General features: G+C 35.5%; 1 protein-coding gene across 1 annotated transcript; it reads left to right on the top strand.

The window, feature by feature from the left end:
* Positions 1–13233: 13233 nt before the first annotated feature.
* Positions 13234–15437, top strand: LOC121241647 (beta-1,6-galactosyltransferase GALT29A-like). Its single transcript, XM_041139508.1, is given in 2 exon segments — positions 13234–14124; positions 14127–15437. Coding segments are annotated over 2 exon segments (1338 nt in total). The 5' UTR covers positions 13234–13979; the 3' UTR covers positions 15320–15437.
* Positions 15438–15644: the final 207 nt, after the last annotated feature.

Below are 15644 nucleotides of genomic sequence, written 5' to 3'. Positions count from 1 at the left end.
ATTTATTAGGTCATACATTTATATTTTTATTTTTAGCATATTGTGTCATCTGTAGCACCTATATGCCGAGCTTGATTCATATCTGGTTAATAATTTATTGGATATATCTTGTTGTGAAAAGTAAATGAAAAAGATGGAAGATTTATGAAAAAGTCTACTTATTTTTCCACCTTTTATTCGCTGCAAAATTCATCTGGGAAAGATTCTTACGATGAAATCTGTAAAAAGTTTTTCTAGCGAGTTTTTATCGCCGGAAATAGCATTTTACAAAAATAAAATAATAAAAACTAGTAAGACAGTATCAGAGCCTGATATCTTAGAACACATAAAGATTAATGTAAACAATATATTACAAATACACCAGCTCCAAATAAAAACTTATGAAGTTTCATCTCTTTCATTGTGCCTAAATCTTGGAAATGAAAAAATGTACAAGTATCTCCATAACCATGACAAAAGCACATCAATGCTTTGAGGCGAGAGGTGACTCGAAGCCAACTTTTCGTAAACATTTCAAGTCCTCTAGAGTTCACTTCTACCAACTGCAAAAAATATTTATGACCATCATTTATGAAAATGAAGAGGCAAAAGTGACTTTGCAAAACTACATATATATGGGTTTGACACAGCAATTATAAACAACCATGCCATCATAAATAACAGAATTTATAGGAAATATATATATTTCAGCTCCACCTAAATAGAGTTTTGACCTCCTTTACTTCTAGTCCATCGCATGGTGTCTACAACTAGGGATGTAAATTCAAACCAGAAAACCGGTCCGAACCGGACCGGACTGGACCGGTTTTACCGGTTTTGAACCGGTCCGGTCCGGAACCGATTCTTAGAATGTGAAAACCGGCCGGTTCCGGTTTTAGGATTTTTCGGACCGGACCGGACCCGTTGATAAAATATATATATATAAAAAATAATATTTGTATTATTATATATATAAGTTTTATACAAAATATTATATATATATATATATATGTTAATATATATAAGTTTTATATATTATGTATAATTATAAATTTTTATGTGAAATTTTTATATATAATATATATAATTATATATATTCATATATGAAATAATTTCTTATTATAATTTATAAATTATTACATAAAATGTTAATACTAAATCACTAAAAGTTTATAACTAATGCCAATAGTCTAATATAGACTAATGCCTATAGTTATACTTATAATTAATACTACATATTTTTACTAAATGTTTATAACTAATACTAATATATAACTTATAACTATACCAATAGTCTAATATTAATACATTATTATATAGTCTAATATATTAATAAAAGTATAAAACAGATTTTTTTAGATCAAATTTTTTTTTTTTTTTTATAAAAAAATTTTTAATGAAAAATTGTAAAACTTACATTTTAAAAAAACCAGAAAACCGGACCGGACCGGACCGGAAACCGGAAGTACCGGTTTAGGTGGATAACCGGTGCGTAATCGGTTTTGAAAAATACAAAACCGGTACATACCGGTTTGGTCCTAGATTTTGTCTAAAACCGGACCGAACTGGACCGGTTACACCCCTATATACAACATAGTGAAATATCAGCAAACATTGATTGAGGGTCAAAATTACACTAAGTTTATCTGTCTATACCCATCAATATTATTCAGCAAACATCAATATAAGTTTCTACCCAAAGAATCCTGCATTCATAGTGATTGTAACATATGAGCTTTTTAATATAAGGATCCTACATTCGATAGTCTGGTATTCGATATTAATAATTTTAAAGCTATTTAAAATGTTTATTGCTTAACAAGTTGGACTAAATAGTGTGAAGGTTGACAAATAGTAATACTTGTATAAATTGAACACTAATTTTCAATATTAATTTTCAAAATACTGACATGTATGAGGACAAAACATGAGGAGATTATACCTGTCTCTAGGTGGCCATGGCTGACCCCATGTCCATACATGCCCATTACGCGTAAGTACGTACCAAAGTGTGAGTACCTCCAGCAGTTACATGTGACATAATGAATTATGAAGTCGCACTTATATTTTCACAAGTACACTAGGATCTTATTCGAAAACCAAAGAGCATAATGCAAGTAGATGAGATTCATACAACATCAGTCTATCTTAAGAAGCATTGGAAACAATATTAAGTGTCAATAAATTGTTAATGTCCTCAACAAGTCACAAGACTCACCACTAAAACATTGTAAACAATCTTAAGCATCAATAGATTGGGAACACCATAGGGCAAGAACATATAAATTAATATGAGAAATAAGAATAGAAACTCACAAGGCTACCAAATTCAATATAAATGTTGTCTCACCTAATCAAAAAGAAAAAATATAAAAAGAGAGTAAAAGAATATACAAACTCAAATGGAGGAAAGAAGCAACATGCCTGAATTAGAAGAAAATGAATATGCCAACTGATTTAGTGATCTTCTAGAAATAACCTCGATCCACTTACATTCTGGGAAAAACTATTGAACTGGGTCAATACAAGAGACTAACACCAGAGCACTTAAAAAACAAGTTAAGCAAAAAACACTCTACTCACCAAATCCACCACACAGCTCAGTCCTCACTAACTGTTTAGATGAAATCTGTTTCATAAACAAAAACTCTATTAAAGAATAGGTTTTTGCATACAAAAGACCTACATCTACGAACACACATGCAGTCTAATGTTTACTTCATGTGATTGTGGGCTCTAAAGATTTAGTGACATGCTAAAAGAGATTTTTCATGGCATTATATTTACCATTATATTCTATTATGTACCAGTAAGCTCTTTTATTTATTTATATTTTTTTGGTGAATATTTTTTTGATAAGTAAAAATATTATATATATAAAAATGAGTAACCAAGTACACTGAATGTATACAAGAAAATACCTTGCCCATAATAGAAAGCCCCCTAATGACCCAAAAAGTCAGTGAAAAATAATCCAAAATTCGCCAAGCCCAACCCCAACCCCTTGTTTCCCCGTCTTCACAATGCCCTCCCTTTAGACTTCCCTCTAGTTGAGCTACCACCCTTAACATCGTAGTTGATTGTCCAAGAGAGATACTGTAACTCCCTGCTTTTTTTTAAACTTGATTTGGCGAATATTGACCTGATCAATTTTCAAAGGATCTCCTTCAATAACTGTATCTGGCTTCAATACTTGACATCTCACCTTATGCTTCATTTCCTTAGGATCTCTCTGTCGAATCATTAACACCTTTATAAAACCTGCAAAGTTGGAAGATAAAATGTTAAGGAAAAAAAAGGTCGAGATTTCCATATCCCACATCAACATTTATCAAGGATATAGTTGGCAAAGTTGCAAAAAGTGTATGACTGAATCTAATCAATAATTTTTATGCAGACCTTGAAATGATTACATCATATAATACAAAAAACACTTTATCAAAACCATAACTTTATTTGTACTTAATCAAAACAACTTAAAGTAACTATAGTCAAGGAACAAACCTTAATCTTTGAGCCAACCAAGTTCTTGCCATTATTTGATTCCTAAGACAACAATCACTCAATAAGAAATTGATTTCAAGAGCACAGAGGATACTTATAAAGTATGCAAGGATAATTATTTGCCAAAATTGGAACTGAAACAACTAATCAATTAAGATTAAGCCAAGAAAAAGAAAACAATGTGAACAGTAATTAGAAATGCCAACAATGCCAACAGTTTTTCATTTGCAGGTCAGCTGGACATTAAAATCCATGTTAACAAATACCAAATTACCATAGACAATAAATAAAATACCTAAAACTCAAGGACGGACCAGAGCACTTCAAAAACAAGTTAAAACAAACAATCTATCCGGATCTATCTATTCTACAATTTTTAAGCAAGAACGGCAACAATTATAACATCCAAGGAATGAGTCAACAAGCTTTCAAGGTATACTGGCAAATCCCGAGTGAAAAATAAGTGCATAACTATTGGTAATCATGCATGAAGCATATATAGTCTTATTCACATACTTAAAGTTGCAGTAAGTTGTATACATAATGCACAAATGTTAACTGAAGTTACAGCCATTAAAACCTAAAATCAAAGAGTAAGTACCAATCCCAACAAAAAAAGGTCTCATCTGTAGTCTAAAACTTAACTTCAAGTTATCAAAGAAAAAATAAATTTCATAATCAAGCAAAGCGCAAAATAAATAAATAGAGAGCATAAATGAACACAGAATCAACATGGGCCAACAATAGGTTTGAACCCCTTAACATGAAAACATTGACATCGAAAACCTTAACCAACTTCTAAGCTAGAAATCAGTGAAACAACAAAAAACCATTAATCAATACAAAGCAAAAGAAGAAGCATAAAGCCAAAACAAACTCGCTAAGAGAAATAGGAAATAGAAACCCAATGTCGTTGGAGATGCAATGGTTAGGATTTTTGAGGAAATAGAAAATAGCATATGAGAGAGAGAGAGAGAGAGAGAGAGAGAGTCATTGCCTTCCCTAAGTGGCGACAGCACATTAGGGGCATGATAGGGGTAAGGGCCAAAAGAAAACTAGAGAGAATGGAGAGAGAGTATCGGGCTAGGGAAGAAAGAAAGAAAGGAGAAAAGACCACTTTTTTATATCCTAACTATTTGAGGTGATTCTTTGTTTCCGTAAAAGCAATAGTGTTGTGATTTACGCCCCTTTTCAAGCCGATTTATTTGTGGTGACCAAAAATCGCTACAAAAATCCTTATTTGTGGCTCCTTTTTCACTCGATGCATAAAAAATGCAGCTATAGTTAGAAAACGTATTTTTACGACCAAATCTTACTTGCCGCAAAAGATTTTGGCCGCAACAACCCCTTTTTCTTGTAGTGACTTCTCCATAGGAGTTAAAACTCACAATCTCATACCTCCCTTTCACATTTTCTCATCCCATTGCCCGTCACCCAATCCCTAGGCTAGCTGTGGAACAAAGCCACTAAAGATGATGTTTTAGCAAATTTATGAGTTTTGGCAACGAGAAATGTTTAATGGCAGCAAGTTAGTATTGAACAATGGAAGATTGTGTGGGTTTTTGGTTTGGAGGAGTGACTATTTTGGGCTTTTAGATAAAACGATATTGAAAACAATTATGCTATTTACAAGCAAGGTGTGTGACTGTTAAGGATAAGGAATCTGATCGTGGTAAGTCCATCCAAGTTTAGCAGATCGGCTCAATTCGGCTTTGCTATGTTTTCCACTACTACGATTGTAACAAACTCTTCCTATACTAATAATACATGTCACATGTTATTCTGTGTGGTTGATACTTTCCTCAACATGGTATCAAGAGCCGGATGGCTAACATCACTTTTTCCTTGGCCGATTCTAGTACACCCATCTCAGAGTCTAATATCTTCTCTCCAATGCTTCCCAATCCACTATTTACGTCAAACACCTTTCATGCACCTATTACCTTGCTTCCTAACTTCACCCCGATCAAGCTAACAAGAGACATTACCTTCTTTGTAAAGCTCAAGTTGTTCCCTACCTTAAGGGGTAGCATCTTTTTGCCTTTGTCGATGGGTCCTCTCCATGCCCTCCATCCTTGATCACCTCCGCCACCAACCAAATGGTTGCCAATTCTGCATTCATGTAGTGGACATTACAAGATCAGTTGATTCTCTCTTCCCTTAACTCTTCCCTCTTCGAGACCATGCTCACTCATGTTATGTAGTGCCAAACATCTCGCGAAGTTTGGACAATGCTACAACGGATGTTCACCTTTACATCTCGTGCTCGTTTCATGAATCGACACTATCAACTGGCAATTGTAAAGAAATTAAGGTAGTTCCTCCATCTCGTATTACTTCCAGAAATTCACTACCTTAACTTAATTAAACTCCTGTTGCCACCGATCAACTCCTCAATGAATATGACTTTTAGTGACCTTTGTAACTGCTGGCATTGACCCAATCTCGCTAGAGGATCTTTATGGCCATATATGCTCACTTCTAAACTTCATCTACTGATCTCACAATGGTCGTTGCTAATGTCACAACTCATTCCAATGGGTCTGGAGGTGGTTATAATGGTCGCTCTTCTGGTTACGAGTTTGCTAGTCATGGTTCTGGTCGCTCAAATCGTGGTAGAGGTTATAGTTGATGCCCCACTGGCTCAACCAGTCCTTCACTCATTTGTCAAGTGTGAAACAAGGTGGGACATACTACTTTAGGATGCTAAAATCGATATGATGAGTCTTACCAAAGTGAACCCTCCTCTATGCAGGCTTATTTCATCAGCCCCTCTCAGTCATCCAATTTCAACTGGTACCTGACATTGGCGTGACACATCATTTGACTTTAGATCTATCAAATCTCAATGTCAAAGCTGAAGAGTATAGTGGTTCCGATCAGATCCGCATTGGTAAAGACACTGGTTTAACCATCTATGGTACATCTAAACTTTCTAACGCTTAATTTTTTTTTTCTTACATATTCTTCTTCATGTCCTGCAAATCATCAAAAATTTGCTACAACTACTAATATCTTTTTTGAATTTCATACTTATTTTGTTTTGTGAAGGATCGAGCAACGGGGAACATTCTACTACACGAGCCGAGTAAGAATGGATTTTACTCATTTCTTGCTTCAAATAAGGATTCTCATTCAACTGCACTTGTTAGAGGACGAACCTCACTTCTCCAATGGCACTTTGGGATATATCATCAAGCTTTTAAAATTGTTCGTTGAGTCTTATCTCAATTTTCTCTCCCTATACTTTCTTCTAAGTCTAGATTTTCATGTCCTGCATGTCTTAGTTCTAAAAGTCAGCATTTGTCATTTTTTATGGTAATGTAATCGTGTCTCAGCACCGCTAGAATTAATTTATAGTTATGTTTAGAGGCCCTTCCCCGGTTCTTTCACATAATGGTTTTTGCTATTATGTTACCTTTTTGGACTCATGCAGTTACTATACAAGGTTCTATCCTATTTCTTGCAAAATTGATGTTCTCAATGTTTTTTGCAAATTTCAACCCTTTGTCGAATGATTCTTTAATTGCAAAATTAAAGTTTTTAATCCGACAAGGATGATGAATTTCACTCTTTATCTTTCTTCATGTCCTTTCTTGGAATTTTTCCTCGCCTTTCCTACCCTCACACTTATAAACAAAATGGTGCTATTAAGTGAAAATACCGTCATATTGTTGCAACCGGTTTGGTTCTTTTAAATTATAGTCACCTTCCTCTTTGCCTATGATGCATTTGACACTGCCTGGTATTTAATCAATTGCATGTTATCACTCGTTTCTCACAATCAGTCTCCATTTCAATGTCTTTTTCACAATGGCCCTGATTATTCTTTCCTTGGCGTCTTTGGTTGTGCCAGTTGGCCAAAACTATGACTATATCCTCGTCACAAATTATAGCCCCGATCCATCCATTATATGTTCCTCGGTTATAGCCTAAATCACAAAGGGTATAAAATGTCTCAACCTGAAATAAGAAAAATAATCATTTCATGGGATGCCATTTTTTAGGAATCAGTTTTTCCTTTTTAGCTCGAGTCAGCCTATTTTCTGCCAACACAAAATCAGTTTCCATTAGTCCAGAGTGAACCTCCTTCATAGTTTTTCTTCCCACACTCAGGCTTGTCCCTTCTTACTCAACTCGTGTTGTAACTAAACTTGTACCAACCCAATTACAAGATTCAAGCGATAGCCGACACATCCGACAAACCCAATCATCTCCTTCCTCACTCTCAACTTTGCCGGAACCTTCATCCTAATCTCAAACATCTCCTTCCTCAATCCTGAATCTTCTCGAAACCTCTTCCACTCAACCACCAACAAATTCCCTGCCCTCCCTACACCCTATGGTCAATCGGTCTAATCTATAAACCCAAATCACACACTGATGGTATCGTTTGCTATCCCCTTCCCAAAGTCCTTCTCGCTGAAATTGATTCAAACAGGGTTGAACCCACTTGCTATACTACTGCAGTCAGACACCTTGAATGGAGAACTGCCATGAATCAGTTCTTTACGCTACTAAAAAATGGCACTTGGAGTATAGTTCCAACCATCACAGCCTGAAATATCCTTGGTTCAAAATTGGTATATAGGATATAAAGGAAAGCTAATGGTGAGGCTGAACGCTATAATACACGTCCAGTTGCCAAGGGATATCTCAAAAAATTTGGTGTTGATGTCTCTAACACCTACATTCCGGTTATCAAAGCAAATGGTAAGAACAATTGTCTCCATTTATGTCTCTTCAAGATGTTCAATTAGACAAATTGATGTGCAAAACTCTTTTTTGCATGGTACACTTTCACACAAGGTTTTCATGACCCAATCTACTAGATATGTTCATCTTCACTTTCCAAAACACGTATGCAAGCTGCACAAAGTATTGTATGGACCGAAACAAGCCCAAATGGTGTGGTTTTCATGTCTAAGCAATCGTTTATTGAAGTTAGGCTTCCATGGCTCATGTTCAAATACTTCCCTGTTTATTCACAACTCTACCAAGTTCACAATGCATATATTAATCTATGTCGATGACATATTGATTACTTGCTCACATAAGCATGCCATTGATGACTTATTGAATACTTTGCATTGTGATTTTGCAATCAAGGACTTGGAAAGTTTGAATTTTTTCTTGGGTATCGAGGCACTCAATTCCAATGGCCAAATCCTATTATCTCAACAAAGATATATCATGGATATTCTCAAAAAGATAAAAATGCATGAGGCCAAAACAATAGGCACTCCAATGGCTAGTTCCACCAATCTGAGTGCCTTTGATGCTAAGGATTTCAATGACACTACTCTATTTCGTAGTATAGTTGGGGTCTTACAATACTTATCAGTTAGTCGCATAGATATTGCTTTCATAGTCAACAAATTATCTCAGTTCATGTACAAGGCAAAATCTTCATATTAACAAGCAGCAAAGCGTCTTTCGTTATTTAAAACAGAAAATCAACAATGGTATCTATATTCGAAACTCTACAAATACTGTTCAACAAGCATTGTTGGATGCCGATTGGGCGGGCTCCCATGTTGATAGTAAACCAACCGGAGGATTTTGTATTTTCTTAGGACAAAATCTAATTTCATGGAACTAGAAAAGGCAAACTACAATTGCTCGGTCAAGCACCAAGACTGATTATAAAGCATTGGCCAGTACAACAGCTTAAGTTCAATCGTTACTCCAGGAACTTGGTAGTAAACTCTCAAAACGTTTTATCTTATGGTGCAACAATATAGGAGCAACGTACTTGCTTGTAAATCCAGTTTTCCATGCTCGTACAAAACATACAGGAACTGATTTTCACTTTGTCAGGGACTTGGTTGCCAAGAAACTTATTGAAGTCAAGTTTTTGTCTTCCAAGCCCCTATCTTTATCAAAATTTACAACAATTCATTCTAAGCTCAATGTAGTTTCCACCTCATTGGACTTATAGGGGAATGTTAAGGATAAGTCCATCCAAGTTTAGACAATAGACTTTGTTAAGTTTTCCACTACTGCTTCTATTGTAAAAAACTCTTCACATACTAATAATACATGCCGCACCTTATTTTCTGTGGTTGATATTTTCCTCAACAATAACACATCACTTGTTACGAGGTCTATTATATTTATAAAAAGAGTGAAAGTATAAACAATTTTTAAACTAATATATATAGCATGTTTCTACGTCAACAATATAGTTGGTGTGTCAATAACAATACTCTTGCAAATAGATTTATTTGAAAAGTAATAGATTGAGACTTTTCTTTAGCAAATATACGTGAAGAATACTTATTTTTTCTTTTCTTCCCTGTCTCATACGTGTAAATTGCAAACTACGGTTTATATGAAACTGTGACAAAATTCTGAAAAAAAAAGAGGCACCACATTATCTCATGATGATCAAAATTATCTGTCATGATAAGAAAATAATTTTTCCAATCAATCTATTTAAAGAATGGAAATTACCAAAAAAATTGGATTTGTGTTTTTACTTGCAAATGGAGAGGGGAACTTATCCAAAAAAGTGGGAAAGAAGAAATGGATAAAAGATTGGTTTCAATTTTGAAACCTAGTGGAGGCAAGGGTTTGTGGTGACCTCTTGCCTCCACTCCACTCTCATCCGAAAAATTGCTACCCGTTTCCAATCTAAGAGAAGTCATATCCACTCGTGCCCTTATAAGTGGGCAATTTGAAAATGCTTCTCACTAAGGGTGCTACCCGCACCCTCTAGACAGGTTCTCTGTCTGGCTGTTAAGGGCAGATTGGCCCCATGCCGCCCACCCTATTTCTCGTCTATGATTTCATAAATTCAAGGTAGAAGAATTAACAATTAAAAAAAATGAATATTCCAATCAAAACCCTATAAGCAACGATTTTAACAAGTTGAAATAAATCGAGATTAATATCTCAATAGAAAGAAATATTAATTTGAGAAAAAGTAAAAGAATAAAAAAAAAGATCAAGAGATCACAACAAAAGAGAAGGAAAGGAAAAGAAGTAGCTGTGCTAGACAAGATGAGAAAGAAAAATCCTAGTTTAGTATAATATATTTTAAAAAATATAAAATATAGGGGTGGATATATACAGTGTGGCTCTTTATTCAACCAGGACCACGCGCAGTCCTCAATATATTTATTCAACGGGAGGATGTTGCGGTAGTCATCAAATGAACAAAATAAAAAAGAAATAAATCTAAATCAGAGAGTTTCCATCAAGCAATTGGCTGATTTCAAATATTTGATCCAACAAAATTGTAATTTAAGTTCGCAAGACGGATGGTCGAGCCAAATTTGATGCTCATAGCTTGAACAATAAAAAGTTGTTTCTCACCCTTAAATGAAAATGTATACATTTTTTTAGATATTTACAATTTGTATATTACGGCATGGCAGAGCCCACCAATGATACCCCGTTGAATGGCTCACAATGATGACTTTGACGTGGATGCAAATTTATAAAGTAACTAATAAATCAAATATATAAAATATAAATAAAGAGAAGTAGATAATTTGTTATAAGGAAAATGATAAGATTACTTTTCATTTATTATTAATTTATTCATCTTTTTATATTTGATTTTTTTTAATTTTTAATTTTACTTAATAGTTAAAGAAGTGACTATTAGTAAAATTATATATATATATTTTTAATTTTTTCTTAATGATTAAAGATGTTAAAAAATATTTAAAAGAAAATAATAAAAAAGTAAAAAATTTAAAATATAGCATGAGTGGTAAATGAGAAGTAAACCGGTTGAAAGGGTATCATTACCCTTGTTATAAAAGCTTACGTCTACGTCTACAATTTCCCATGACCTGACGCAGCTCTGAATCAAATATATAAAATATGGTTGATAAGAGGTTTAAGAAGATATTATCCTTGTAGAGACTTGGAGAGACAGAATGTCTCAAGAGAATGTATTTATACTTGTGACTGTGTAGAAAGAGAAATGATATTTGTAGTTATAGAATTTTTACACTTATTTTGAAAATAAATAAATAAATATGTGATGTTGGACAGAATAATGATTATTTTGCAGGCTAGTTTTAACTGATAATTTACAAGCAATAAGATAAGAGAATCGCTCAAAACACAGAGAAAACACCTCTGATGCTAAACTCAAAATTATCATAATTCAAGAATGATCCAGTCAACCCACAAGCCGGGTTGCAATAGCTGAAAATCAACCGTATCAGAATTTAACCAAAAATAGAAAAATCTCAATAGTCATGCCAAAAATAAATACGTAATAAAAGAAGTAGTTTGCCAAAAATCTAGCCCAAATTAAGTTTAGAATCACTTCCTAAATAATAAATGAAATATTAATGTAAAAGATAAAATATAACTAAAAATAAGAATTCAGAGGAGAAAACAGTGAAACCTTGCCTAAAATACATGCACACATAGCATAGTTGGGTGCCCACGACATGCACGCTGAAAAAAGCTTTTCGAATTGTATTCATATGCGCGATTCTGATACCCGTAGCTAAAGTTATGGCCAAAATACTGAAACGTGCTCAAAACTGTCCCAATCAATGAAAGATCCCGATTTCATGCTATTTTTGCGCTGATCTGCCATCTCAAAGTATTTCAGTGCAGTCAATATACAATCTGACAACTTTGCGTCATTTGACTCAGATCCTCTTGCATCAATATGAGATCCAAATAATAAAAAAAATAAAATTATTTCTTAATAGCATACCCTACATTTTTTCAAAAGTAGAGTGCAACGCTTTCACAACTCATAACTATATCTATTATTAGTTGTGCAGAAAAGTTTTTCTACTTTGTAAAGATCATTTCCTTTTTATAGAGGTTTTCTTCTATTTTATGAATAGCCGAGTTCCACTTATTTTATGTTAATTTAACATTTTTGTATTTCAATCAACCTCTCTTTTGACTTTATCTTTTCATTGTTTTATCTTTTTTTAATTCTTGACAATGAGCTTCCAATGAGTTGTAACTTTGATACATTTTAAATCTAACGTAAACTTGATCCGCAACTCATTCACAATCTCGGTTATAAATAATAAAAACTTGCAATCAACATTTTATAAATTAATAGCGGAGGAGGAAAGTGTGGTGACATATGTAGTCGCGTATAACTTATAAGTAATAAACATGTGTGGTAATCCTTCATTGATTGTACTCGAGTACCGATCCATTGATCACGTATGTTTCAAGTCTACTAGAGATTCATTTTTTTAAGCAGGAATGATGATGACGACCTTGTGGGCAGTCTTTGATGTATTAAAAGGAGACAGTAAAAGAGTAGAGTCGTTTAATGCTTTATATATTTAGAAAGAGTAACTATTTCTTTCTGAATATTGTAAGATCTCTGTACGTGAAATAATTTAATTTGAAAGTTAATTTTATAAATTAAATCTTATCATTTAAGTAAATATAAATGGTGTGTTCCATACACCAACTTGAGAATGTCATTGACTCTTTCTTTTTTACCAAGAAGCATAGACAGATGGCGATATTTGAGCCAATTCAATAAACGTGAGATGCACGTTCAGTTATTAGTCGATTTCACCCCCACCTGGAGGAGAGCACGGGGTCCTGGTCCCCGCAAAATTGGTAGAAAGGAAGTCTTTCATGAAATTTCTTGGATCATTTTACCAACAAAATGAAATAATTTAAAGCAGTACTTTATCCGCTGATATTGCCTAAAGACGTACTAACCACTTTCAGGGACTTGTAAATCTGATATTTATTGCCTAAATCAAATCTAAGTAGCAATGTGACCATATCATGTATGCATCTTGGACTTGGAGCACGCTTTTTCAGTCATGAATCATGATGGGAATGCCAAAGCCAATACACAGACTTGATTCCTGCTCTCAAAATCTTGAATACATTGAAAAATTTGCATCATCGTGCTGGGATCTGATGTGGGTCCTCTCTCAAATCAACCCACCCATGACCCATCCTCAAGTCCCACCCTCACCACACCACACCACACCACACCCCACCTCACCTTCCTCTTTGATGTGGGCATGTTATCATCTGCTTAAAGGTGCGCTTCTGGTTGTCAGTAAGGTGTGGGGTTTTGCTCATATATATATATATATATATATATATATATATATTGATTTGTCATCCTTAATCTATCCAGAGACCCCAGCTTACCTTCCCAATCCCACTTTCTCTCTAGTCCTTCATATATTTCTGTGTTTTTGTTTCTCCAAACTTTGTCCAAATCCCCCCCAGTTGCCCTCTAAACTACCCCCCTCGCTTTGAGCTACTCTTCAAAACTTGCTTTCAGCTCAATCACTCCCAAAGAAAAGAAACGAAACTTATGAATTTTCTATGGTTTTCTTTCTCACCACAAAAAACCTGATCTTTAATATTCCTTGTTTCTGTTCAATCAGTGATAGAACAACGATGGAATTCCCATTTCCCAACCAAATCCCACATTCAAATTCGATTCTTATTTTCATGTGATTACTGCTTTCAGACTCTCACTGCTACTTGAGTTATTCCGTTTTCTTTTGCATTTCATGATCCAGATTTGCCCCCTTCTCTCTCTCTTCCGGTGCTCGAAAATCCTTGAAAGCGAAGATGAATCTGAATCCGCTACCTTCAACTTCCCCACAACCCACTACTTGTGGCCGTCTCTAGCGCAACCTGTCAACCAGTTCGGCGATTCATTGCCCCAATGAAACGGTCGGTCCGCCCTCTTTTCAGCATTCTTCTGCTCTTCGTCTTGGCTGCCACCGTCAGCTTCCGCTCAATGACCCGCCACAGTGTGGGCTTGGGCGTTATCGAGCTTGACCTGATCAATATGTTCGGGCAGACGGCGCCGCCAGCGCCGGTCTTTAACTCCACGCTGCTCCAATATGCCGCGATGGACATGGGTGAAGCACGAGCGAAGCAAGAGATTGAGCGCTTGTTGGATGGAAACTTTAGCGACCGGGTAAGGTACAGGACCTTCTTCGCTCCGCGAAGGTTCAATCACCACGATGTCAGAGCGAGGTCCTGGGATGGGCTGCCGTTGACAATGCGGCCGTCACAGTTACATCGTTATATGTTGGATTTCGGACGAGTATTGGAAGAATGGGCTCGAAAGAAAGCGTTCTTCCAGCCGGAAATCATATCGGAGCTGACGAGACAAATGAAACATCCGATTGACAAGCACATTGGCTTGGTGGGTTCCGACCGGCGGTACGCGTCGTGTGCGGTTGTGGGAAACAGTGGGATTTTGTTGAAAAGTGATTACGGCGATCTGATTGATAGCCACGAGGTTGTGATAAGGTTGAATAACGCCAGAATCATGGGTTTTGAGCGCGATGTGGGCTCAAAAACCAATATTTCGTTTGTAAATAGTAACATTTTGCATTTTTGTGTGAGGAGACAAGGGTGCTTCTGCCATCCATATGGGCTAAAAGTACCGATAGTCATGTACATTTGTCAACCGGCGCATATCTGGGACTACACCATCTGCAATTCCTCCCATAAGGCTCCTTTGCTCATCACCGATCCGCGCTTTGACGCTCTGTGCGGAAGAATTGTAAAGTATTACTCGTTGAAAAGGTTTGCAGAGGAGACGGGGAAGCCATTGAAGGAATGGGGAGCTGTTCATGATGGTCCTAATTTTCATTACTCTTCAGGTATGCAGGCTGTGATGTTGGCTTTGGGAATTTGTGATAAAGTTGGCATTTTTGGGTTTGGGAAATCGGCTTCTGCTAAGCATCACTATCATACCAATCAGAAGATTGAGCTTGCATTGCACGACTATGAGGCAGAGTATGCCTTCTATCGAGATGTGATTGAGAAGCCTTGGGAAATTCCCTTCATTTCCGGCAAATTCAAGATTCCTCCTTCGGTAATATACCATTGATCTTTTTTTTCGCCTGCTCAAGAAGTTTTGAGGGACAGAATTGTTGAGAATTTCTGTTTCATATTCTGGAAAAAAATGTAAAATGGAAAATGCAAGTATGATTCAAGATTTAGGTCCACATTTCTTTGTGTGGCAAAATGTCTGCTTGTCTCTAATTGAAATCATTATTTCTTTTAACCCAAACTAAACATTTTCTACAGGGAAAAAGCTAGGTAGACCGATTGGTGTATTCCTCTTTTTTTCTTTTTCTTTTTCTTAAACATTAAGGAAAAAAAAAGAAGGTATTTCTTAAAGTTTAAGGAAAAAAAAAAGAGAGGAAAGGAAT

The sequence above is a fragment of the Juglans microcarpa x Juglans regia genome, chromosome 7S (genome assembly GCF_004785595.1).
Source record: "Juglans microcarpa x Juglans regia isolate MS1-56 chromosome 7S, Jm3101_v1.0, whole genome shotgun sequence".
In the NCBI taxonomy this organism is placed as follows: Eukaryota; Viridiplantae; Streptophyta; class Magnoliopsida; order Fagales; family Juglandaceae; genus Juglans; species Juglans microcarpa x Juglans regia.
The sequence above is the reverse complement of the archived record's forward strand: the minus strand, read 5'-3'. Positions and strand labels throughout refer to the sequence as shown.